Below are 26,683 nucleotides of genomic sequence, written 5' to 3' on the forward strand. Positions count from 1 at the left end.
CGTACCGGCGTTCTTTTGTCCCACTCGCGTTCGTAACTTTTCGTATACAATGTATGTACATTCGTAGCATGAGAGCAAATAAAACTTGCACGCATGTGTCACTACTTATTATGACGATTCCTGGAGTGTGTCAATTTTTTTTTTAAAAAATATCGCGATGTAACGAATCCGCACTCGACGGGGCTACTGGTAGCCATTTTTATCGCCGGCCGGAAACCCGCTCGCAGAAACGCTAGCCGGTTGCCTTGAAGGCATGATCCTTTTCGCCCTGTTGCGCTGCAACAATATTAAGCAAAAATTTCTAAATGACATTTGAACAAATATTTAAAATTTCCGAAATGTCATTTTTTAGCTCTACACCAACCTGTCTTCCTTTATCTTCTTAGAACATTTTTTTAATACGTCCTTTTTATTTTTAGTGGCATCCTTAGATATAGTTAAAATCTGGTTACCTTTTTATTGGAATTTTGCTTTGTGTTATATACATATGTTTTAAATAAATGGTAGTTTTTGACCGCCAAATAATTTTATAAAGACTTTTGTTAAAATATGTTAAGTTTATGTTTTCGACTTATTTCTGAACTAAATGAATAACTATCTATAATATTGTTTTGCTATCTTTTAACTTCTTTATATTAAAAAATCACGATTTAATATTTAAATTCATAAAGTTCGCAAAATTCTTTGTTTTTCCCAAAGGTCCCGTTCAAAACTTACAATTTTAAAATAAATATATATATATCCTGCAATAAATGTATTTACGTAAATTAAAAAATAGGAATATACCTTTCAATGGCGTGTGGGAACTTATTTTCAGATTCAAAGACTTTTCACTTAGCTAACTAAAAATATTAAGAACCGCTGCTCTAGATGTAGGGTTTACCTCAAATGATTTATAGTAGATTGTAATAATTTATATAAAGCTTGCCTTATATAATTTATGGTATACTAAAATAACTCATTTTCAATTTAGGAATAACAAAAAAGTACACATTTAGAACATCTCTTTTTTTTCGATATGTTTTATTTATTCTTTAACTTACATTAGGATTTAGAATATTTAAAATATGTTTGCCTCATTTCATACCTACAAAATCATTGTAATATACAATTTGCCGGTTTGTATTGATTTTATGGTAATGGCCATATTAAATATTGTTACGACCTACATTTACAGACGTCCGGCCGCTATAGCGCGTCGGTGTCTCTTGCCCGTCCGCCATTTTCTGGATTTGCGCTACCGTTTTCGCCGTAAGTATAAAGCCGTCATTGTATCCATCTCATTTCATCAGTTAGTTCAAGATTTTAATCGCTGTAATTCAGATTTAACGAAAACAAACCGTTTTTTTCATTGAGGTTAGGTCAAGATGCCGAAACGAAACGTTGCGTTTACCAAGCCCGATGAGCCCGCGTTCTTGAAGAAAATGAAGAAAGAAATTGGCTACAAGGAGACCAGTAGTGTCGAAACTAAGGTAATACCATTACTTTTATGTTTTCCATGTGGCCCTTTGTTCCACTCGAGAAGTATATAATCTGTAGCGGCTAACCTATGATTGGGTACTCCAATCGTGTTAGTGTCGCGATCTATGCAATTACTCGCCATAAACGTGTGATCATGACTTCATTTGATTTTTCAGTTTGAAGTGCCAACTGAGTCTGGGGAAATCATTTGCCTGTCCGATGATGAGCAGCCTCAGATTGTCGCATTGGAGCCTGGAGATTTGACCAAGGAGGAAGCCGAATCTGAATTAAAGATGGGTATGCTTATCTTGACGGACATACATATGTAAATATGTTAACTCGTGTGCATTGAACACGGGTCCCGTATCCATACATACATTATAGCCCTGCGGTTAACGCGGGAGCCGTGTTCAATGAGATAGTTACGATGTATGTCACTCAAAATCTTCAACATCGCTAGTGTTGCTCTTATTTAATATCAGCGACATAAAAACACTCTTAGCTTCAGTCGATATGAGCATCATTGCGAAACACTTGCAAAAAGACGCACTTACACTTGTCGCAACCAGACGCGTTTGGTGAGATACATTCTCTTTTGCTCGCTCCCATCTTAAGTGACGAGAGATAAGAGTGTGCGTTCTGCACTTCCATTTCTCACTCTCGTTACTTAACACGCGAACGAGCGAAATGGGATATATCTCACCGTATGCGCTTAATCGTAACAAAATAGGTATGATAAACGTATTTTTACTGCTAAAGTAATATCATTTTTAAATTAGTTTTTGAAGAGAGCTTTCTGACAAGATTTTACTGTTTTCATTAATAGCTTTTATTGTTTTATAAACCAGGTTCTTTTGATCACAAACATATTGCTATTTTTGAATGACAAGTATAAAATTTGTGTTTTTGATAATGAATCAATCACTTTTATTAGTTTATATTAACATTACTAGTGAATTAGAATCAGACAGTGGAAGTAAGAATATTTTTTTTCTCAATCCATTGCTACTTAAGAAACAACCTATCCATAATCATTTTTCTGCCACCCTTGATGTAAAATTTGAAACGAATACCATAGCTCTAATTGATTATTTTTACCTTATTACTAATAACAACTTTGCTGTTAAGCTAATGCATATGCCATCTTTACACGGGAACGATATGCTTGAAGTTTCAAAGCAAGTACTGGAAAAAAGAATACTGTACAACTTGACTGTATTTCCACTTTATATCTAGGGACAGGCTTTTTCTTATATTGACGGAATTGCACTTTGATTGTAATGAAAAAGATAGTTCAAGCCTTGGAAAAATACAACCAATAACTTGTTCAATAAGAGGATGGATGTGTATATCAGGCGCATAACGTGAAATACTTTTGCTCGCTCGCATGTTAAGTGACGAGAGAGTGAGAGATGAGGGAGTGCTTTACATGCGTTCCGCACGCTTTTATCTCAAATGCGAGCGAGCGAAAGGGATAGTATCTCACCATATGCGCCTGGTGTATAAATATATATACACTCAAAACTTCTAAATAGACGAATCTTTAGTTTAGTGGTGTGGTCGGCTAATAATTGGAAATACAGACAGTCTTCAACTTTCGTACATGATTGATTCCTGGAAATGTGTACAAAAGTAGAGTAATGTAATAAAAAAAGAAACGATGCCCAATATTTATTTTAAAATGAAAACATAGTTACACACAATACAAAAATTAATTCGATATTCTGACAACAATTTTTTTAATAGATGACTATAGCGCAATTCTTTTTCTTTTCCTGATAAAGAGATCTGTAACATTGTGTATCTTTCTCAAATGCCCTGCGTATCAAATACGCTATTAAGATGCAGGAAGCTCTCATATTTTTAACAGTCAAAGTTTTAACAATTGTTGCATCATCTTATTGCTTTTCATTTTGAGTCATTTAATTCTTGTAATTCACTAATAAACATAAACAAGCAACAAAACACACATGCGTAGTTGATTTAAAAATCTGGCTGTGATAAAAATAATATAAACAAGAAAATGAGTTAAGAGGCAGCCAGTGAAGCCGGTGACTCACTCTGCATGATTGCAAAACACCATGTTGATGTGTGCGTGTGACAGAGTGAGAGAGATGATACCTCTCTCACTCTGTTACACATGCACCAGCAGTATTACGAAATGGAACTGTCGAGAAGTGCTAATTACATCATCCAAATTCGATGGTGATATAAAAAAGACTAGATTTTGAAAGATTGAAAAGACCTACAATGGTAATCAAATACACTGATCATGTATTAGTGAACTACCTGCACCATTGTGAAACTAAGATGATATAAAAAACAATTCATTCACAAACTGCTTTAAATACCCATTACAACTTCGAAATTCCAGATTCCTTTTATTATTTCAAGTTATTGGTAATTAAATGTTTACTTGCTCCACCTTCGCTTACTTTTTCACAACCTTAAACAAAAATACATTTACCAAGTTTTTGTAAAAGGAAGAAACAGACAAACATGCAAATGTTGACAAACTACCATGTAATAAAAAACTTCATTATTATTTTTATTGATTGTCTTTAAAAACCGGGCCTTTGTCTGAGACTTTATTTTAAACTTTTTCATATATATTAGTAATGTTTAAAAGTACATTTTAATAACTATTTTATAAAATGTTGTATATTGAAGCGTATCTATATTCTATAACTTTATCATGTGTTGTTTTAGTTTATTTTATAAAATGCCACATTTTTCAGTGTATTTTTGTATAATTTATGTTATGCGTTCTTTTATACATATTTTAAGTACTATCTTTTTTATAAAATACCATGTTTTGTATGTTTTATCATGAAATAAATATTTTTTTAATTGGGCTACGAATCAAACTTTCGAATTTTTGTAACTTTTCGTGTTTGTGCGTTTTGTACTTTTATGTAAAAAAAGGCGAGCGAAAAATATGAAAGTAATATAAAATGTAAGTCTGCCTTTAATGCTCTTGATTTCACGAATTGATACTGCTATATTTAGATTAAGCATTATTATTACATAGCCTCAACATCGTAAATGAATCAGACAACAGTATAAAAAAATAAACCCCAAATTATTTTCTAGTTTATGAGCTTTTTATATCTTTAAAATTGATATGATTTATCAGCCACCCGTTTATATTCCAAATAATAATATTTGCTTATTGAATTGCTTAATATATTTAATGTTATATATTACAGCGGAAGATAAACCTGCAGATTTAAACGAAAAGATCATTTTTAAACCAAAAAAGAAGCAAGCAGAAGGAGATGAGTACGAGAAAATGAAACTTGCGGGACAAATTAAAAAGCAACTACTGTCATTCGACACTGATGATGAGGATGAAGATAAAACCGATGATAAAATGGATGATGTCATCGTTCCAGGTAATTCTGATTCATATTTTAATGATATTTAATTCTGGCATAGTATTTTAAATCATTCATTTTGATGAACATATATGTTAATATATTTAATGTCTTATGTTATACATTACAGGAGAAAATCCACCAGATGTTGTCGAAAAGGATGTTTTTAAACCAAAGAAGAAACAAGGGGAAGAAGATGAAGAGGCGGTCTTACCGCTTGTCGCTGATGAAGGAGACAAGAAAGCAGAAGAAATCATTCCTCTAGGTAATTTATATTCATATTACAGTAGGACACATGTATATTTATTTATATATTTATTATCGTATGTTATGCATTAGAAGAAGAAAAGGCTCCTGAATTAGTTGAGGTGATTAAAGAGGGAAATAATGAGCCAGCGAATAATATTCCACCTGCTAGAGAGCCCGAAAGGATGCTCCAACTGTCTGATTCTGACGATGAATGGATGATTTATAACAATATAAAGAGTAATTTAAATGATTCTATTTCATTTTAGCATAGTCTTATATTAATTCATTCAACTGCATAAATTCTTTATTTCAAATATTAAGCTTAATTTAATGGGCATATGTATATTTGTTAATATATTTAATATCGTATGTTATACATTACAGAGAAACCTGCTGAATTAGTTGAGAAGACTAAAGAAGGAGAGGATGAGCCAGCGAAGAATATTCAAGCTAATGGAGCCGAAAAGACCGTTAAATCTGCCGAGAAAACTAAAGAGGGAGAGGAAGAGCCAGCGAATAATATTCAAGCTAATGAAGCCGAAAAGACTGCTGAATCTGTCGAGAAGATTAAAGAGGGAGAGGATGAGCCAGCGAATAATATTCAAGCTAATGAAGCCGAAAAGACTGCTGAATCTGTCGAGAAGACTCAAGAGGAAGAGGATGAGCCAGCGAAGAATATTCAAACTAATGAAGCCGAAAAGACTGCTGATTCTGCCGAGAAGACCAAAGAGGGAGAGGATGAGCCAGCGAAGACCAAAGAGGGAGAGGATGAGCCAGCGAAGAATATTCAAGCTAATGAAGCTGAAAAGACTGCTGAATCTGTCGAGAAGACGAAAGAGGGAGAGGATGAGCCAGCGAAGAATATTCAAGCTAAAGAAAAAGCCGAAAAGACGCCCCCGTCGTCTGATTCCGATGAAGAATGGCTGCTGTTCGACATATTGAGTAATTTAAATTTCATTTTAGCCTAGTATTATTTTAATTTATTCAACTGCATAAATTCTGTATTTCAAATATTAATTTTATAGGCATATGTATATTAGTTATTATAAATTATGTCATGTTATACATTACAGGCGGGGAAAAGGCAGTCGGACCAGAGCCGAAGATCGTTTTTACGCCTAGAATAGTAGAGGTTAAGCAGAAGGCTGAAAAGAAGCCACAGGCTACGGAAAAAATTGAAGAGAAGCCTCGATCGTCCGATAACGATGATAAAAAAGGTGAAAAGGAGATGATTGAAAAAGGTGAAGGTGAAAAGCTGGAAGCTGACGATATTCTTGGTAATTTAGATCAATATTTCAATTATAACAGTTAATTTTAGCATGTTAATAATTAAATTCATGCAACTAAAACAAAAAGCTCAATTTTCAAAGCATGCGTCTATTTTTTTATATATATTTAATGTCATGTTTTACATTACAGACAAAGAAGAACAACTGTTTGAACCGAAAGAAAATATTTCTAAACCTAAGGAGGAAGAAATTGGTCCAGATGAGGTTCAAGTTGTGGGAAAAATCGAAAAGATCATATCGTCTGATAACGATGCTATAAAAGGAGAGAATTGCGGTGAAAAACAGCCAAAAGTGGATGATATAGTCATTCTGGGTAATTTACGTTGATATTTAATTTTAGCATAATAATAAATAAATTCATTCAACTTCTTACATTTCTAATTTAAATAATAAGCTTAATTTTAAAAGCATATGTTTATATATTTAATGTCATATTTTATATATTACAGACAATGAAGAAAAACCGGTTGAACCAAAGGAAAATATAATTCCTAAACCTAAGAAAGAAGAGAAGGTTCAAGCTAAAGGAAAGGTCAAAAAAACTCCCCTTTCGTTTGGTAACGGTGATAAAAAAGGAAAGAATGTTAAAAAACCACTGGATGCAGATGATGATATAATCATTCTGGGTAATTTACATTAATATTTTGATATTTAATTTTAGCATATCAGTAATCAAATTCCTTCAACTTTTTACATTTATAATTTAAAATGAAAAGCATGTGAATTTTTTTATATTTATATTTAATTCCATATATTACACATTACAGACGAAGAAGATAATCTGGTTGATCCAAGAGAAAGAATCATCTTGAATCCTAAAAAGAAGCAAAACAAAGAAATCGAGTCTAAGAAGATTCATGTTACGGGAACAGTAGATGAGCCACGCCCTTCTACATCAGCAATGACTGATTTTACTGATAAAAAGAAGGGACACATCGATGCAGACATAATCATATTGGGTAATTTAGATTTAAATTTCATTAATTTTTATCCTACTTTTAATTTAATTTATTTCCTTTTCAGATTAAATTCCATGAAGAAACTTGAAGAAGTTCGATTAAGTTATATTTTTATATTTTTATTAAAAAAAATGTGTCTGACATGAAAATTATTATTACTATTAGCGATAATGACTATAATGGAGAGTTAACTTAAATATAATATGGTATTATTACATAAGATGTAGTATCTAAAAGATCCAAAGCTTAATTTCGGGTAAAACAAAATTATTGATAAAATGAATGTAAATAATGTCTTTTGTGATTATATAAATTAAAGACTGTGATATGTATAAGTTATAATATAACAAGTTAATTTAGTGTGACTCCATTCGTATTATATTTTTGTTTCATATACATTTACAAATCTTCTGTCTCGACTCTTACATACCTCTTATACTATTATGTATATTTTTATATTATAAACGAATTGGGTTCATATATTTTGTAGTTTTATTATCATATACATGTTATAAAATGTAAATAATTCTACATTCGTCAATAAGCAGCAATCAATATTTATAATTCTTTTTAGTGATATATTCAAAATTATAATATAACCTGGCGCGGGCGAAAATCGAGGTCTCGCGCAAAGAAATCGTCATAACTTAAGTACATATAAAGGTGTCCCAAAATTAACGCGACCAGGAAATGTCTGATGCAGTAATTGAATTGTTTCACCGGCTGTATGGCATGTGTCACCGTCCTGTTGAAACCACATCAATATCATCCAATTTCGGCAGAAAGAACTGTGTTATCATGTCGCTATATCGAGCACCAGTAACAGTCACTGTTTGACCAGTCTCATTTTCAAAAAAGTATGGCTTAATGATGCCTCCAGCCCAAAATCGCACCAAACAGTGACACAGTGATGCATTACTTTTTCAACAAACAAATGTGGGTTCTCCGAATCCCAAACACGGCAATTTTGTAGATTAACGAAGCCTTCAAGGTGAAAATGTGCTTCATCGCTTAGGATGATTTTGCTCGAAAAATCGGCATCCACTTGTTGATGTTCAATAATCCATTCAACGAACTCTCTTCACTGTGCATTGTCATTAGGCTTCAGTTGTGTTAATTAAATTTTGTAACCATGGAGACAGATCTATTGTGAGTATATGCTGTAAAGAGCTTCTTGAAATTTGCAATTCTTGTCCACGACGCTGAATTGATGTTCCGGGATTTTCACCAACACTCACACGACAGCACTTCGATATTGACATTTGAACAGCTTGTTTTTGTACGACCAGTGTGTTTAGCGTATCTGACTGATCCAGTCTCTAAATTTTTAAATTAATCTCTGCAGTTGACGAACTTAAAAAAACACTATTCCGACCATATTTTGTATTAAATTTTCGAATTGTGGCCACCGAACTCATTATTTTTGAGATTTTGTTCAATAATAAAAACACGTATTGTGTAATGATCCATTTTTATTAACGCTAAGCTCTCAGCTGTCAAATTTTTTTTTTCAGGGCTGCTAAAATTTACTGCACAAATGACGGCAAATTCAAATCTTGCGTTAATTTTAAAACACCTTTACAATATAATTTAATAAAATTTTAAATTCTAAACTCACCGTATACTAGGTTTTCATACTAAAGATCTATTGAAGAACCATTTATAATAGTTCAGTAAAACTATCACAATGCGACAAGTAAGACAAAAAAATCACTTCCGCCAACCCCATGTCAAGGAACCATCCCTATCCAGGTATAAAAAACGCATAAAATTAAATGGTCTGAATTTAAATCAACTTTGGATCAAAATAAAAATCAAATCTCGGTCGGAATTTTATTAGCACCACGGTCAGAATAAAAATAATAAACGGTCATAATAAAGTATCGTGCTGCCAGTCACATATTTTATGCAGGAAACTTGGAGTTAACACATTTTGTTATCTTGTTCCAATTGTGGTATTCGTATATGCGTATCTGCCTTTTGAACAATTGCTTAATGAAATTAAGTAGTATAAAAAAAGAAAAACCGTTATTAATAATTATATTATAATTTTTATTAATTAATCAAGATGCATCTTAAAATCAATTATAAGCGCCTTAGTTGTCAACTTTGGCTTTCTTCTTTGTCTTTTTATCCCAATCGGGATAAAAAGACAAAGGATTTTTATTGTAATCGCGCTTTTTCTATTAAATATTGATTTTAGAGCTGCAATGGCACCAAGCCCTTTTGACCGGAGTTCAGTTATATGTTTGTTGAATTTAAGTCCAGGTGTATAGCCAGGTATTTAATGCTCGCTCTCCATTCAATGCTATGCCCTTGTTCACTTATAATGGGTGCAGGCAAGGGTTGTCTACGTTTAGTAAATATTATAGCTTCTGTTTTATCTACATTAATTTTAATTCTCCATTTCATAAAATATTTTTTAAGTTATCAAGGAATTTTTGAAGTCTAACTCCAATTGGTTTAAGACCATGAGAACTAGTAAGGATTGCAGTGTCGTCAGCATACATTGATAGTTTAGTATTTTTTAAATTGGAATATCATTAGTATATAGAATGAAGAGAAACGGACCAAGTATACTTCTCTGAGGTACACCAGCTGGTATTTTACGCGGTATCGAAAATGTATTATTTAGTGAAACAATATAGCTTCGATTCTTCAAGTAAGACCGTAAAATGTGGATAATATAATAGGGATTTCCGTATTTTAAAAGTTTATACATTAATCTGCCATGCCATACTGTATCAAAAACCTTTTCTATATCTAGTAATAAAAAACCAGAACTTTTTTTCATTCAGCGTTGGCCCTTTTCAGAACTGCCAAAATGTCAATGACAGATGCAGTCGAACAGTTGTACCAATCTTATACTATAACACTATTACCAGCCGAAAAAATTGAATCTGACCATGTGTCAACATAAATTTTACCATTTAATATAAATTCTGACCAATCCAATATAAATTCTGACCAATAATATTCATAATATTTATTCTGACCTTTTAATATAAATTCTGACCCCAACAGAGTTGCAATACAAAAGCAGCTCACTAAAAATCTGGCATAAATACGATTTGTTTCAAGGTTTTGGCCATTTAAAATAAAAGAATAGTTCATTATTTGACAAAATTTTATTACAATTAATCTTACACAAAAAATATAGAAGTGCTTTGTAAGTTAGAACTGTGATCTAACAGAGAGCAATGAAATCCGTCGTATAAATACGTTACCCGATGTCCATTACCAGTCAACAAAAAACGTATTTTTACAGATCCCGCATATCAACAACAATTGAAAAAAAACGTAACTTTACGTGTTCCGTAAACAATGTGTTAATTCACTATCTCACAAGTTCTAGTCAATATTATGTTCCAACTGCTTAGGCTCAATTTATAAAGTTGAATTTAATGTACGTCTCTTCCCCTTCCTGTCATATAGAATTTTAATCCTTATTATATTTCCGTGGCCTTTCAGATGATGACTTAAAGGACCTTTTAAGATTTTTCTTACTTCTCTCTTCTTTCTTCAACTTTTTCCGACTCCATTATTAATACCACTAAATTAATTTTATTTTGGTTTAACACATAAATTCGTTAGCTTTGACCACCAGCTAATTTTTAATCAATTTTGTCCAGCGGACTGCATCAAAATCGTTTCTCAGAAGTCAAAAATTCACAGCAAAAGCAATAAAATCGTCCTGTCACCACCTTAGTAAAAATTCTCGGTTACTGACTGAATGGCCATTTATATAGGTTTTTAAATATTCTTCTACTTAATAACACTTTTATTGATTGAAAATAAGAAATATTATTTAGATACATTTGTTGAACATTTAGTTCCACAATTCACTTTTATCCGCTATTACAGAAGCGTCCGTGATGCATGATGTCGCGTCTCGAATTGCCAGTCATGGGCTTATAAACCGTTAACTCCTCTTTACTTTATACTATCAAGACTGGAATACACATTTACGCTGTTATCCCCACCACACATAAAATATAGTAACAAAATTTAAATAAAATAATATTTAAAAAACACAATCAACAACTATTATGTGAGAAATTAGAATGTAAGTCAATAGTACCTATTTAATTAATTATACTATATTATTACAACTAACAATCAATAAATGTCACTAAGCACGACTTAGATCGCTTTTATTAAAATTACTGTCATAATATTCATTTGTGAGATAAGGAAAATCTAGGAAAACCTAATCTGTGATAACTGATCGGAACTATAAATATATAATAATTAGCGAACCCGGCAATGCTTCGCTATTGCTAAATTATATACATATAATTGCAGTTCGATATCAATTCATTTATTCAATTAAAATGACATGAATTAGATTGTGTGGAATAATGCATTTTTTTCTGTTTCATTGCTGTTTTATTTTTGATAGTGTTTTTTTCTTTTTCTTCAGCTTTAGAACCATCCGGATATTTTACGAAAACAATAAAATGAACAAATCAATTCAATGTTTATTTTATTTTAATTAAATAAATTGAAATTAATGAATTATTTACCTTAAAGATCATTGCAGTGCTCTGGGATATAGAATGTTTTTGGTGATTCTATTTGGCGATACTCTAAATTCAATCCACATACTAGCAACGATTATGAGAAAAATATGGATACTCTAAATTCAATCCACATACTAGCAACGATTGACCTTGTGATTTGTTTATCATTATTGCAAAACCAGTTTAATTAAAAATTGCAATCGTTTGAATAGGAATGGCATATCTGTTGGAATCATTGGTATCCGTGGTAGTAGCACGTCTTCTCCTTTGAATTTGTCAGTTAAAATTATTGCTTCGATGACATTTTTAACATTCCGTTAGTGACGTTGGATCTGAGAAATCCAATAATTATTTTGCAAATCGTTCTGCAGAAGCATCGTTTTGCAATTGAACACGCATGATTGTCGGCAATGTAAATTTATTAACGTGTCTCCACAAATTTGATGCTTTTAAACACGCATTAAGCTCATCATCTCAAATAAATTTTACCTGATCTAATAACAAATCGTACTGTAACACATTCCGGTCATGGATAAAAGTATCAGAACGATGTTCCGGCGCGTTCAGGCCTCAGTGCACCACTGCCACCTAGACATTAAAGAAATTGAAAAATAATATGGTCCATATGGGATTCAAAACCAAGTCTTTCATGTATTAATCACCGAACTATACCACTGGTCAATAAGAATCGTCCAGGGACGTTATTTGGTGGAGGGAATGAGGGACATTTGCCCCCCCCCCCCACCTGAATTTTGCCAAAAAAATGCATGTCACTTAATGAAATCGAAAAACAAAAAAAGGACCAAAGATTGGCCAAATTTTGCCCTCATCCCTCCTATGAAAAGCTGAAATGACATCCCTGGAATCGTCTACGATAAAACGCAATAACCAAACGCCTACGTATGAAAGCTTGTTAGAAGCAGGGTGACTGACTTTTTGTCCTATTGGAACGTTTCCTGACAAAGTGCTCAATCACTTTATTTCATTTAATAAAAATAAGAAACATTATATCATTTATATAAATGTAAAAATATAATATATTTTAATAACTCAATAAAATTGCAAAATTAAAAAAATGACATATAACCTATAACTTAAACATATAACCTATAACTTAAAATAACAGATGACCTGACAGTTAAATAACCATATAAATATGTAGCTTTGAAATGTACTTTCATCTTAATACAACCCACACCATAGTTGGAATATCTAACGAATTAATTTATAATTTTTACAATTAAATACTAAAAATATATTCGAAAAAATCAAAGTTAAAACCCAATAAGTTAAGCGTCCTGTATTTATACACACTAACTTTTACACTCATAGCTAGTATAACTAACTATTATATCAATTCCCAATCTGTATAATTTCTAGTTACTCCAAATAGGTAAAGACTGACGGGTACAGTTTCGATCAATAAAAGCCATGTATTATTTTATTATTTTATTATATACAAAACACAAAGATTTAAAATTAAAATAATGTATTTAACGCCCTAACGGAATAATATTTAATTAGTTAAGTAAAAAACAATACATAATTACATTTTATTATTTATAACAAAAAAATATATCATTAAATCTTTTGATGTTCCATCAGAGCGTCAGATTAAAAACAAAAACATTTTTAAGTCGTAACCTAAAATCACATGGAACTTAAGAGTTATAAGAGTAAAAAGTAAGATCAGATATGTAACAAACTATGCACGTATTTATAAACCGTCGCTCCAATCTTGTTGAACAGTCAAAATGACAATTACAATCATCTATGAGACAGGGACTTTATAAAAATTATGGTAATGACTTGGTAATAAATATTATGAGAAATGCATATGGAAAATCTTAGCCTATTTTGATATTTATATTTAGGTGATATATATTTCATTATACAGGAAATTCATTGGCGATTTTACTAAGCCATGTGGTTTAATATAATCAAACATGGACGGAACAATTGTTTAATCATATAATTTGATGTTTTTGAAGAAATGATTATTGGAAACCCATTGTCATATAACTAATTAAAGGGCAGTATATGTTTGTTAATACCTAAACATACAACAGAAGACGTATCTAAGTACCATTGACAGACCAATTATTTTTGTATTACAGTTGTGTGTTAGTAGTGAAATATTTTTTTACAATATTATTGTTGAAAAGGTGTTTTGTAGTACTTTGCTAAATAGAATTTCTACCCTTCAATTGTTATATTTCAACAATCTTAATACATGTTTTCTAGAGTATCTCAACATCTGTTTAAAAAAATGCAAGCAATTATTCAATAATAAGTTAAGGTACAAAGTTTACTTATATATTTTATAATAAATACATTTGTGCGATAATTCAATACTTATATATTTACATTATATATAATATAATATTCATCAAATTATAATTTTAGAAAATATGCATTGTATCAAAAATGATGGAATAAAGTATATCGGTAAAAATTACCATATATATATTATATATATATATATATATGTATCAGTGCCGGTCGGTGAAATAATTTCCCTCTCGATCGCTCGCGTGTTAAGTAACTAGAGTGAATGAGAGATAGAAGCATGCAGTGCATGCCTCTACATCTCTTTCACTCTAGTTACTAACACGCGAGCGATCGAGACGGAAAGTATTTCGTCGACCGGCACTGATGTATATATATAAACATATTCATATTTAACACAAGTTCTTTTAAAGTGTATAAGTGAATATCACATTTTTACTAGGAAATGGTCTAATATAATTTTATCTAATACTGTTTTCCTGCTACTGATATATAGGCAGTCTTGACAAAAGAAAAATACATAACAAAAATCGGATCTACTATCAAAATTAAATCTCTTATAATAAACTTTGTTATACCATATAATCATATACCAGAAATCTCAATTATGGAATATCATATATTATACAATTTAACACTACTACTATATTAAACATTTTTATTATCATAAATAATATATATGTATAATGTCGATGAGTTCTTTTTTATTTTTTGATTATAAATAACAAAAATATGTTCTTTAGAAAAAATATTTTTTAAATTTATAATCAATGATTTAAAATTTTATTTTAAAAATAAATAATATTGCAGTAGTGCTAAACAGTTATGATTTTCTATAATTGCAGCTAGATATAAAAGTAGTAGGTTTCGCCAATTAATATATTTAAATAAAATTTAATAACAAAAATGTATTTATAAACATAAAGTTCTTTGTATTTTACATATATACACTCATTACTTAATTTTCATCTTTTTTATAGAACAAATCTTTAACAGCGCCTCTCGCCGAGTCTACCTTATTCTTTAATAGCTTTAATTTATCCATTAATCCGTTCAACTTCCCCAAGCTCTTATCCAACTCGGGCAACAATTTAAAATTCGCATCAGGTATACCATGTATTAATTCGCCAGTCTTCACAATGTCTTCGCCGAGCTCCGATATTTTGTTTTTCACTTTGAAAACCTTTGAAACCAAATCGTCATCTTTTTTCGCCAATGAAATTTCTTCAGCTTCTTTGGTTTTATCATCTGTTTCGATTAATTTTGAATCGCTCTTTTTGACTGAATCTATATCTTTCGTCGATAAGTCGATGCTGTTGATTATACTATTAACAATACTGTCCGATTTGATTATTTTATTGATGACAATCTTAAAAGTTCTACCAGGGTCATCGCTATCGTTGATTATGATAAAGTCTCTACTTTCACTGTTATCATTGTCACTCATTAACTTTTCATCGGCCTTCACGATTTTAGATATCTTTGTACGCTCCAAAGACTCTGGCGTCAGCCTCTTTAGCAAGCTGTATTCAAATTCAGCATCGGAGAACATATTCAACAACTGATGCAGAGTTTGCTCTTCGTTGGTGTCTGTTTTTTTCTCATTACCGATGGACTTCATTTCGCCGATTGTCACCACAATGTCGGGATTGTTATCTATTTCACTTTTTAAGACATCTGCAGAATCAGAGAATACAAACACAGCCGGTATGCTCACATCTTTGATGCCGTCGTCGAACATTGCGAATAGCGGAGTAGTAGTATGAGTCGATCCTGGTACGTTATCCATTATGATCACGCCGACGGCACCAGCTTTTTGCAGCCTTCTTACTTTTTCAACAAATATGCACTCTCCTCTCTCGGCTACCACAATTTTGTCTTTGTATACATTGACATCTTGAAGAGGTTGGCACACTTTCGAAGGCTTAGCAAAAATTATGTTAGCTGTTATGTGGTTGTCGCCTTTGAGTTCTGGTCCGAACCGAGCAGGGAATGCGACTAAAACTTTTCCATCTTGCACCGATCCTAAGACGGCGGCACACAACTCCACCGATAGATCGTTCTCTACAACATTCTGCACGGATAATTCATCCATTTCTTTCATGAACATCAAACCATTTTTGGCGTCCTTGGAGGACTTTGCCTATAAAACATAAAAGAAAATTTTAATTTGTAGAATAATGATGGAGAAATTAAGTTGAGAATACACACCATAGATAAAGTGTGAAGTAGCTGAATACGTCCATCGGATAACTTAAAAAAAGATATCCCCATATCAGCCAAAGAATTCCTATGTTGGGGATCCCACGGATTAAAGTGCTTGGCACTCAATCGTTCCAGAGGATTGCTGTTGGCGCATTCCATCATCACCATGCTCTTCAGAGGTCGCCGTATCGATTCTAACATGATGTTCTCAGAATTGGAACAAGTTCTAAAAGCATAACTTTACTTACAAAACATTCAATAGCATAAAAACTTATTCAGTAATATCACGTTATAAGGATTACCTTGAATATTGAAAGATCTCGTCCTCAAATTCGCTAAAGTCAGAAGCGTTATTGCTAGTATCGGCCAACGATAATGGTAAAAAATGCGCTTCTGTGGTCAGTACATAATTCTCGAGGTTCACCGGTAAACTGGCATCGTCGGAGAAAATCATGTAGAGGTATTTGAAGGTCTCGGCAAGAACGTAAGAGTCCATTCGGTCCTCGTGGAGCCTAGTCCTGACGTCGTTCACAGCGGCGTACCCACACGGTACTCGAGCGAACTTCTGAAGCGATTTGAGAGAGGCACGGGCCACCCATAGGTAATAGTCATCGCCGGTAGCTCGATGCAGGAAATAAGTTGACTCCAAGAACTCGGGACGCAGTGGATGTTGACCCCAGTGCACCTAGGTTTCATTTACATGAATTAAATCTAATCCAGATACACCAAAATTCTGCGAAATATGCACAATGCAATTGATGATCACATAAAAATATCTAATTACTTTGTGAGCGCAAAATACTCAAAGTAACTAAATTTTAAAATCATGAAATTGAAAACTTAATTGTATTCACAATTTGCAGCAACAATATTTTCCTATAATGAAATTTTCTGTAATATTTTTGAAAATCTGAGATTTTTAGATTTAAAAATAATGTTATTATTTCTAAAAAATCTTATATCATTGAAGGATTGCATGCCAGTTTAATTTAAAATACTTATATGTAGTAAAAATCCCGGCTGAGATATTAAATACATGTTATTTAATAGAAAAGAATATATAAACCGGTAATATTGAAAATCAAAAAGGTAATACTTATATAAATTAACCATTTTTTTCAACAATATATGTTACCCATGAAAAATATAATGTATTCATAATACATAAACCAATTTAGAAAAATATTTTATAAACGGCTTGATAATATTGTTGTATTTTATAAAAACAGACGCTTGGAATTATTTTTTTTATTAATTGCGCACATTAATATATTATAATAATATTGATAATTTCATGATAAATTTCAATATTATTATATCAATGTGCGCAATAATCACCGATCCACTAAATATTTATAATTTGCTCGAAAAGATTGTAATATTTTATAAAAACAGACGCATGGGAATATTTTTTTTATTTTTATATAAGGCAATATGTTATTACTAGGCCCATTGGTATGCACTATGTGCTCATAATTTTACACTTTGCGCTCGTAACATTGCATTTTTTCTGGTGTAATTCACCATTTATTATTTAACTAAGTTATTTTTAATAATTGTTAATTTATTAGTGATCTTTGGGTGTTTTAGGAAAGTAAAAATATTCATCAGATGAGAATCAATGTCGGTAATTGAGTTTCATACATTTTCGACTATTACTATTGGACATATAAATCTAATATTAATTATAGTCATTGTTATTCCTAAAACTGAAGTTTCATTGTTTTATTTATTTTTTTATTCAATATTAAAATGTTAATACGTATAAATATCTAATTAATATAAGAAACACCTGGATCCATGAACACAAAAGTTAATAAATATGGCATTAATAATTAAATATATATAAAAAAAATGTTCATAAGTGTTTACCTATATGTGAAAAGCATAAAATAATTCAAAAATATAACAATTTTATTCTCACACACCAATTTTAAACAGTCTGTTTTTATAAAACACAACAATATTTTCGAGCGGTTTATAAATATTTAGAGGTTCGGTGATTATTGCGCACATTAATATAATAATATTGAAATTTATAATGAAATTTTAATATTATTATAAAATATTAATGTGAATTACACTATAAAAATATTGTGAATTACACTACAAAAATGCAATGTTACAAGTGAAAGTGTAAAATTATGAGCGCAGTGCGTAACAATGGGCCTAGTAATAACATATTGCCTTATATAAAAACATAAAAAAATATTCCCATGAGTCTGTTTTTATAAAATACAACAATATTTTCGAGCGGATTATAATCATTTAAAGGTTCGGTGATTATTGCGCACATTGATATAGTAATATTGAAATTTATCATGAAATTATCAATATTATTATAATATATTAATGTGTGCATTATTATAAATAAATTATATTTTCTATGGATAAGAAATAGGATAATATTTAAGTTCTATTTTCCATGGATTTTTCAACAAATATACAATTCGAGGTGTACAAAACAGTGTCAGCAAAATATTTACAAATCCGATTTTATGTAAGAATACAAATAAGGTCATAATACAGTAGAGCCCTTACAGATATCAATAAAGTTTTTTGTAGAAAGTACTGCTAACCAGAAAATTGTTTTATTTTATTTCAAAAAATGTTGTATACCTGCGGTTAATATTGAAAATAAATAATAGAAAAAAAACATCATTTTTTTGTCGATGAAAGGCGAACGATACACATTTTAAAAGAATATCAACAAACTACACGTTTAATACATTTACAACTGGATGCAATTGAGAAAGTGTAAAAAATACCGCAAGAATTCACTGAATCAAAAAATACACTATCTGATGTCTTAATTCACAACTACTATTGTAAAATTAAACAAATTAGTATCTGAAATTTTACTTCAATCCAATAAATTATCATTTTTAAACATATACACTTATTTAATCAAAAAAATAATATTCATAGCGAAATTACATATTCCTCGTTATTGAAAAATCATCGCAAAAAATGAACGATATTGGTATTTTAAATGAAAACTTTTATTAGTCGACTATATGAATTAACTTAGTAATATGATCTAAAATATTACAGATTAATATAAAATTTAATTTGATTAATCGAATCTTATGATTTTATGCATTACTAAATTTTAAATATAATTTTTTTGCCTGATTGATTAACCCTTTGATTACCGAAATCCGATATATTGGTTTTTTATACTTTGGCGAAAACTGCCAGATCCAACGTCAATATTGAAGTATGATGCATTTTTAGTATTTTTTCAGCAAAAAATAACGTTTTTCCAAACATATTATGTAATACATCGATAATTAGATAGAAATCCATAAAGGCTCGGCAAGCAAAAGGTTAACGGTTTATTTCCATTAACAGTTAATTGCAACAATATTATCTTTTACACATTTGTACATAATTTGCCACAAATTATATTGACATAAAATAAACAACAGTTTTCTTCGCGATAACATTTTATGTCGAATTGTCGCAGCTGATAAAAAAGCTGTACAATAACAATAATAAATATAATAAGAACGTAATATCTGCTGATAAGCACAAATTGTAAAATAATAACGATAGCTCGAAATCATTTTAAGCGCCTGCAAATTTTATTACAATATTACCTGAAAGTCTGCTGTGAAAGCCTCCGGGATAAAAGTGTGCCTCAGCATGACCTGGTACAGCATCTCATGCGTCTCTACTGCCGGCTTTACATCTCCGAGCAACACTTGAAGACCTGGCCAAAACGCAAGGAGAGCGTCCATGAAATGCCTCGATTGCATGTCAGGCCTGAAGGCAAATAAAAAAATATTACAATCTTTCAAATGATATGAATTTGTAAACATGTAATATTAAAATTAAATGTACTTCTTCATTCGCTGTTATCCATATTACATTATGGAGTTTAGGCATTAATATATTTCTTCATTTTTTAAAATGTGAATCAAAGAAAAAATATCAAAACAGCAATAAAATGAGTCAAAGTTGTCACATGTACATATTTATAATCTTTGATGGTCAGTCCAAATAAAAACAGGTTTATTCTATTTAAAAAGGATGACTAATTTATATTTGAGATAATGATTCAATGCATTCGAGTTTTGGTATTGGATAATAATCATTGAAGAGTTTCAGATCGAGGAAACTGTCGAAAAATGGCTGAAGAGTATATTCCAGTTTTTTTATTAAAAGAGAGATATTAAATGATCAGTTATAGTCGGAAATGTCGAAAGATGATCGATTTAATTAAGTCTGCAACTATGCAGTGAAAACATATTGAAGGTTATCGTGGTGCTAATAAGAAAATGTGTCATCTACGAACGATTAAGAAGTATATGTGTAATTAAAACAATAAAACAAACCTGTGCATATGAACGTCGAACATCATTGGTCCCCGATTGATATATTTCATCACAGCATTGTAATGACGATAGAAGCGAGCCAGATAAGTCTCGTCACCGAGTAATATGTAAGCTTTCAGCAAATACTCATAATAGGAGTCGATTCCGGCGCCGACACCAGAATCTTTCCTGATCCAATCGCCCGAATGTACGTTTAAAACAGTGCCCATCAAGTCAGAGCTCCGGTGTCTTATCTTCCAAAGCCTGTCCATAGCTTTGTGGGCTTTCTCTTCAAATATGGATTCGCCGGTAAGACGCGACAGGGCTGCCATTTCTAAGATCATAGTTCCAGCGCAAGCTGTGCATGTCTCTCTTGAGTTTTGTAGTCCTTGAAGTCCGTATTTCAAATTTACCTATTGTGTTTATAAAAATATAGTCATATAAAATGCTTCAGCAGTGAAATATATGTATATCAAATAGATCAATTCTTACCCTGGAGTGTGGTATACCAGTTGAGGTGTTAAATGCGGGAAGCAGTCTTCTACCTAGATCGTGGGCTAACGTCAGCAGTTCGCCTCTGTACCAACTGAGAAAATCTCCACCAGCTTGCAGTTCAGATGCGAGAACATGAGCTGATAACAATCCGCTATAAATGGAATTATACTTTGTTAAGAATATTTTTTTATAACCGAGTGAATCAAATGATATGTCGTAAGCATTATGGCATCGTACCATAACTTGGCAGTATCGTTATTAACGTTAAAATTCATTTGACTCACCCTCGAGTATTAGAAAAAAATGTTCAAAACTTACCCTAGCATCCTAATATTAGTCTCGAAAACCGACACTATCAAATCAGTGTCAAACGAAACATCTTTAATGATTAATTTAATTGCATCTTCAAATTCTGAAAAATCGCCCAATATAACTAAAGTATCTAAACTATCGACTAGAGTCAGCGAGAAACTGCAATAAAAATATAATCATTATATGGCATTATCAAAAAACGCATTATTATTAAGATGAACATTCACTTACTTTCCAAGGATATCGTCCATATCACCTCTGGTTGGAGTGACGCCGCGGTATCTTCCTTTGCAACTCAACGGCATCAACTCGTCAGCGGGATAGGCGTTCTCCATGTACGCGTGATATGCATGGTAAAACATATCACGAGCTTCCTCTCTAAAAATGATATAAAAATTGGATGAATATTAAAAGTTACGTAAAAAACAGGCTGAGGTAAACTCTTGAAGAAGCTACTAGTAAAACCTCTAATAACAAAGGCGACAGTGACCACAAAAATATTTAATCGGATAAACTAAATAGAATACTAAAGATGCATTTATGTGACAGAAATGTAATGCTTCTATGGACGTTGCTCACATTTTTTGATATTAATTTATATTTATCAAGTGTCATAATAGAGGTCTCCGATTGCCAATTGTTTCAGGCAGCAGGTGTACATTACATTAATGGTTTCCTTTTACTGATATTGCTGTGACACATTGATTGAATATGAGATTTCATTTATCTTTGATATGTTATTTTCCAGCTTTATTTACTTTCAATCAACGCTCTCTTAGTTAAAGTTAATCTTAATTTGAAACACATTCTTTTTTATGGTTTATAGTTCCATAGGACAAATATGCATACTTTTTCCTCATTCGATGGTGGTGAATCATTTATCTTGGTTATCACACTCATATGAAGAATTTAAAAAAGAAATGTGTTATATTAATTTGTTTATAAATAATTAATTTAATAGATCATAGATCATTTTTATCCGTTATCTTATTATACGTTCAATAATATATACTCATAGCATACAAACATGTATTATGGCAGTATGTTGCACAGAGAGGATAAATTAAGTTTTGCACTTTTAAAAATTCTAAAAAAAAAACTTTAGGTTATATAATAATGAATGTTTATTTCAATGAAATAACACATTTGGGAAAATCATGTCTTAAAAATAATATCGTCTAAATGTTCACCATCCCGCCACTGGCTTTCCTCGAATCTGGCACCTAGGTTTTGAAGCACTATGACACAAAGTGCTCTGATGTTGGCTATCTATATATATGTTGAAGTTGGTTCTCGCTTAGAAGCGATTTAAAAAGTGCAATAACTTATGACCCACCTGTATAAACAGGAATGGACCTAATTAATAAGACTTTAAAAAATTCATCCTAACCGGAGGTTGTATTAGATGGCATTAATTAACAGCAAAATACAGTACATGAGTGCTTTGCATGCAAAATAAAAATAGTAGTTTTATGATTCAATTCATATTAATATACATGTTGTGAAAATATTGGATTTTTTTTAGAGGTCATTCTTATCTTGAAAATGATTAAAGTGTGGGGGTTCTTATTCTTAAAACTCGCACAATAATTATCGTAACCAAGGATGATCATCTGTAATAATAAGGATGAATTAGGCAATAGAATGTAAAGGATGGGACCATACAAAAGCCTTTGTTACGTCTAGGAAAAAAGGGTTTCACATAAATAGCACGAAATTATTTTCTGATGCATTGAAAGAATATTTCTTTCTTGCGAAACGGTCACGGGAAACAATATATTACCGGAAGACTAACAAATAATATATTCCCGTTGCACAATTTGACTTTGGAAAGATGTTCATTAAGCAAATATCACTTTCTATAGGATTATACATATTTCGTTTGTTGAAGAAACAAGTGCAACAATTGGCTGGATGGTCGCTGTATGGTTGTGATTCGTCAACTAACTTTGCAACCCGTAATACTTAAGGCTGATCTCCATTGAGGAGAGGGCAGACACGAAGGCACGACCAGATATGCTCAGACACGGTCAGAGAGGGATTCCCAGAGATTATCACCGCAGCAGGGAACTTACCTCCACTACACTGTCGCTGCCACAACTACAAGACCTCTGAGGATCTTCCGCTGACATCATCCTTTCGCCAGCTTCTCCACCACCGCTCGGAGAATAATGATCTCGCCCATCATAGTTTGTCGCAATATTTAATATTAACTAATAATTTTTACCAGTTTCCAACGGCGTCTTCTTGGCTGCAAAGTCACACCCCTTAGGGTCAGAAAACCTTAAAAAAGTTTAGGAGTAATTGGTTTAAAATCACATATAGATAAACTTTCTGACTAACACAATTTATTAAAGATATCAAGAAAATTGTTTAGTTCACATTATTTCATATTTTGGTGATATCAACTGGCCACCAAAATCATTTGATTTAACACTGTTGGATTTTTTGTGGGGTATCGCTGTCTACGCTGACAAACCCGAAATATTGAAGGACCTAAAAACCAACATCCGCCAAGTTATAGCCGAGATACCGCCGAAATGTACAAAGTCATTGAAAATTACACCGAAAGGATTGGCTGAAGCAAAAGGTCCAGAGGTGGCCATTTAATTAATATTATTTTTTATAACTACTAAAATACATCAAATGTTTGATTAATAAAAAAATTAGATTTGTTTTTTTTTTAAAGTTTGGAAACTAAAGTTGGATCACCATTATTATTTCTTAGATTGTGAGCTATAGATAAAAAAATTTAAATACTATTTTCTTCGTCGTATTTAGTAGAACGTGGGTTCAATGCAGTCAGAAATCTATTAACTAAAAGATGAAACCCGCTGCAAATAGGAATATATCTGACCAAAGTAGAGTCGAACATTAAAAAATTTATAGCAGCGCATCAGTTTCATTCTTCTCGTTAGTTTTATTTTTAATAGTATTTGTATTTTTTGATGTTAATGTATTTGATTTTAGTAGATAATTTAAAAATTACTAGCTTTAGAAAATGCCAAATTGAGAAATTTCATAGTTTTTTTTTATTAAAAATTAAATTAATAATTTAGAACTGCCTAGTAAATAATTTAATAAGAAATATTTGAATTTTATGTATATGTGAAATTCTGAGTCATAAATAATTTTTAAGAAATGATCACCATACTATATATTTATGTAGTGCCATTGATTGTTAACCAGCGGTACTCAAGAGAAGTTAAAAAAAATTTAATCAACAAAATATGTATATGTATAGTCAATCCATGAAGTCAACGCTCATCATTGTGATGGAAATAAAGGTGCGTGTACGCATGCATGCATACATATACAGTTTTCTGCGAATTTGTTTACACCAATATGAGAACGTTACCAATACTAAATCAGCGCTGGCTTGAGAGTAAGGTGACTATACGAAATTCGCGATGTTATTTTTCTTATTTAAATATATCTTAAACTAGTATTAAATATTCACACCTGTCACGTACAACCCATAAATTATATTTTAGATGTCACCGCGCTTATATTTATTATTTAAAATATCTCAAAATTCTCGGTAGGTATTATAGGCCATACCCTGTTCCTGCAATATTTGTGTATTTTAAAATAGGTCATACTCGTAGTCAAGTTTGGGAATATATGGGGTTTTATAAAACAATACGTAGGTAGTATAAACATAAGTTTAAATGCAAACAGTGTCAAATAATTAGTGTTAGAAAGAAAATGTTGAGTTAAATATGTATATAAATAAACAAAATAAGTAAGAAAATAATATTTTACATTTTCCTCAACAAATTAAATTACAAAAGGAAAAATTAATTGAACGTGTAATTTCACATGATCACCCTATTATATTTCTCACCAATACTGTGTTGATGAGCGCCCACATCTTTGATGGACTGTATTAATGTTATTGAATTTTCGTTTTTGAGCTATATTTATTAATAATTTTATTCAAAATGAATTTTTAATAAAAATTACTGGTTTTCAGTTTTTTACGAGTAGTCTATCTACCTTGTACTAAAACAAGTTCGAGTGTAAAGGCTTAATAAATAGCAAATACCACTGAACAAGCATTAACATCTTTTATTTTCTGCCCCTAGTTTTAATTTTGAAAGGCGCTGCTTTGCTTTGCTGCGTCTGCCGAGGATTAAAAGCTTTCCACGGTCGACAATGGGTCAAGAGCGACCAAATGGACTGGCGACAATTAACATAAATTAATAACTATTAAAAAAAATAAAAATAAGAATGTGTAAGCCCTCATTGGGTCCGTTTGGCATTGTTTTTATGTTTATTTCAACATCAGGTAGAGAATGGAACTGTTTATAAATAAATATTTTGCATCAATCCGTATTTTTAATAATGTTTTGAGTTTTTAAAATTACAAATGAATTAATGGAGGACTAGTATTCATATACAATTTTCGATCGATCGATGAAAAGTGGATCGCGAAAACAAACATATTGACAACCCCTGCCTGTCGAACGTAAAGGCGTAGGGTTTTCATATTACGTTAGAGGCGTTGTCTGTGGATATTGTCGCCTTAGCTACCAACATTCTGACAGTTCTACTAACAGGACGCTGAGGGTAAACGAAAAACTGACTTGAGTCTATCCCGCTCCGACATGGGCATATGATTGGCATGGTCGTCCGCTTGCGAGAGCATCCACAGGGTGACCAGCACGGGCAAGATGGCGTTCCTCAGCGGAGACATGACTTCTCGACGGTCAGCGCATGGCTCAAATTGTAGAGTACATATGCCAACACACAGCGTACGCGATGTTGTCACGCGATATACCGTTTGACAACCGTACTTTTATCAGCTAGCAACACCGGGGGCGTGAACAATCGACAGCTCTTTATAATAAAGTATTTTACTACAGCTAATCACCAACTTCAAAAGTCAATATAAACAAAATCTGAAAGTTTACATTTGCTTTTCTTATATATAAAATTTGACCATTAGCTACATTTACTGTCAAATTAAAAAATACTACTATTTATTTACTTAACGTATTTTTTTTATTTACAGATGATATTGATTTAAGATACTATAAATTATTTGTTTCATTAATAAACTATATCGCAGACTATAAGTATATCGTTCGCATTGTAAAAGTGTACATAGTTAATTACTGACTTAATCGTACAACTAAAGAGCACTATTATTGTTATCGCTACCGCGTAACGTGTGAATATATTATTAATATATGATTTATA

At 31.6% G+C, this 26,683-nt stretch overlaps 2 protein-coding genes across 5 annotated transcripts; one reads left to right on the top strand and one right to left on the bottom strand.

Moving 5' to 3' along the window:
* The first annotated feature begins 1,154 nt into the window (after window positions 1-1,154).
* LOC148234110 (uncharacterized) lies at window positions 1,155-7,815 on the top strand. Of its 4 annotated transcripts, none has more exons than XM_088188506.1 (12): window positions 1,158-1,251; window positions 1,362-1,472; window positions 1,638-1,758; window positions 4,671-4,856; window positions 4,969-5,103; window positions 5,178-5,324; window positions 5,472-6,029; window positions 6,161-6,364; window positions 6,507-6,689; window positions 6,826-7,002; window positions 7,144-7,335; window positions 7,400-7,815. In XM_088188506.1, the coding sequence occupies exons 2-12, from the start codon at window positions 1,368-1,370 to the stop codon at window positions 7,402-7,404; spliced, it is 2,013 nt and encodes a 670-aa protein (XP_088044632.1). In that variant the 5' UTR covers window positions 1,158-1,251; window positions 1,362-1,367; the 3' UTR covers window positions 7,405-7,815. The 4 variants fall into 4 exon arrangements, with proteins under 4 accessions (XP_088044634.1, XP_088044632.1, XP_088044635.1 ...); XM_088188507.1 differs by having other exon boundaries at window positions 1,168-1,251; window positions 1,357-1,472; XM_088188508.1 differs by lacking the exon at window positions 5,178-5,324 and having other exon boundaries at window positions 1,155-1,251.
* Window positions 7,816-14,928: 7,113 nt separating this feature from the next.
* Edem2 (ER degradation enhancer, mannosidase alpha-like 2) lies at window positions 14,929-26,259 on the bottom strand. The gene is made up of 9 exons (XM_088188511.1): window positions 26,068-26,259; window positions 21,710-21,856; window positions 21,485-21,637; window positions 21,164-21,317; window positions 20,693-21,084; window positions 19,955-20,120; window positions 16,655-17,037; window positions 16,359-16,578; window positions 14,929-16,290 (listed from the first exon to the last, which is right to left on the bottom strand). The coding sequence occupies exons 1-9, from the start codon at window positions 26,175-26,177 to the stop codon at window positions 15,106-15,108; spliced, it is 2,910 nt and encodes a 969-aa protein (XP_088044637.1). The 5' UTR covers window positions 26,178-26,259; the 3' UTR covers window positions 14,929-15,105.
* Window positions 26,260-26,683: the final 424 nt, after the last annotated feature.

The sequence above is a fragment of the Plectrocnemia conspersa genome, unplaced genomic scaffold (genome assembly GCF_051122295.1).
Source record: "Plectrocnemia conspersa isolate PC_06_02 unplaced genomic scaffold, ASM5112229v1 ptg000006l, whole genome shotgun sequence".
Lineage (NCBI taxonomy): Eukaryota > Metazoa > Arthropoda > Insecta > Trichoptera > Polycentropodidae > Plectrocnemia > Plectrocnemia conspersa.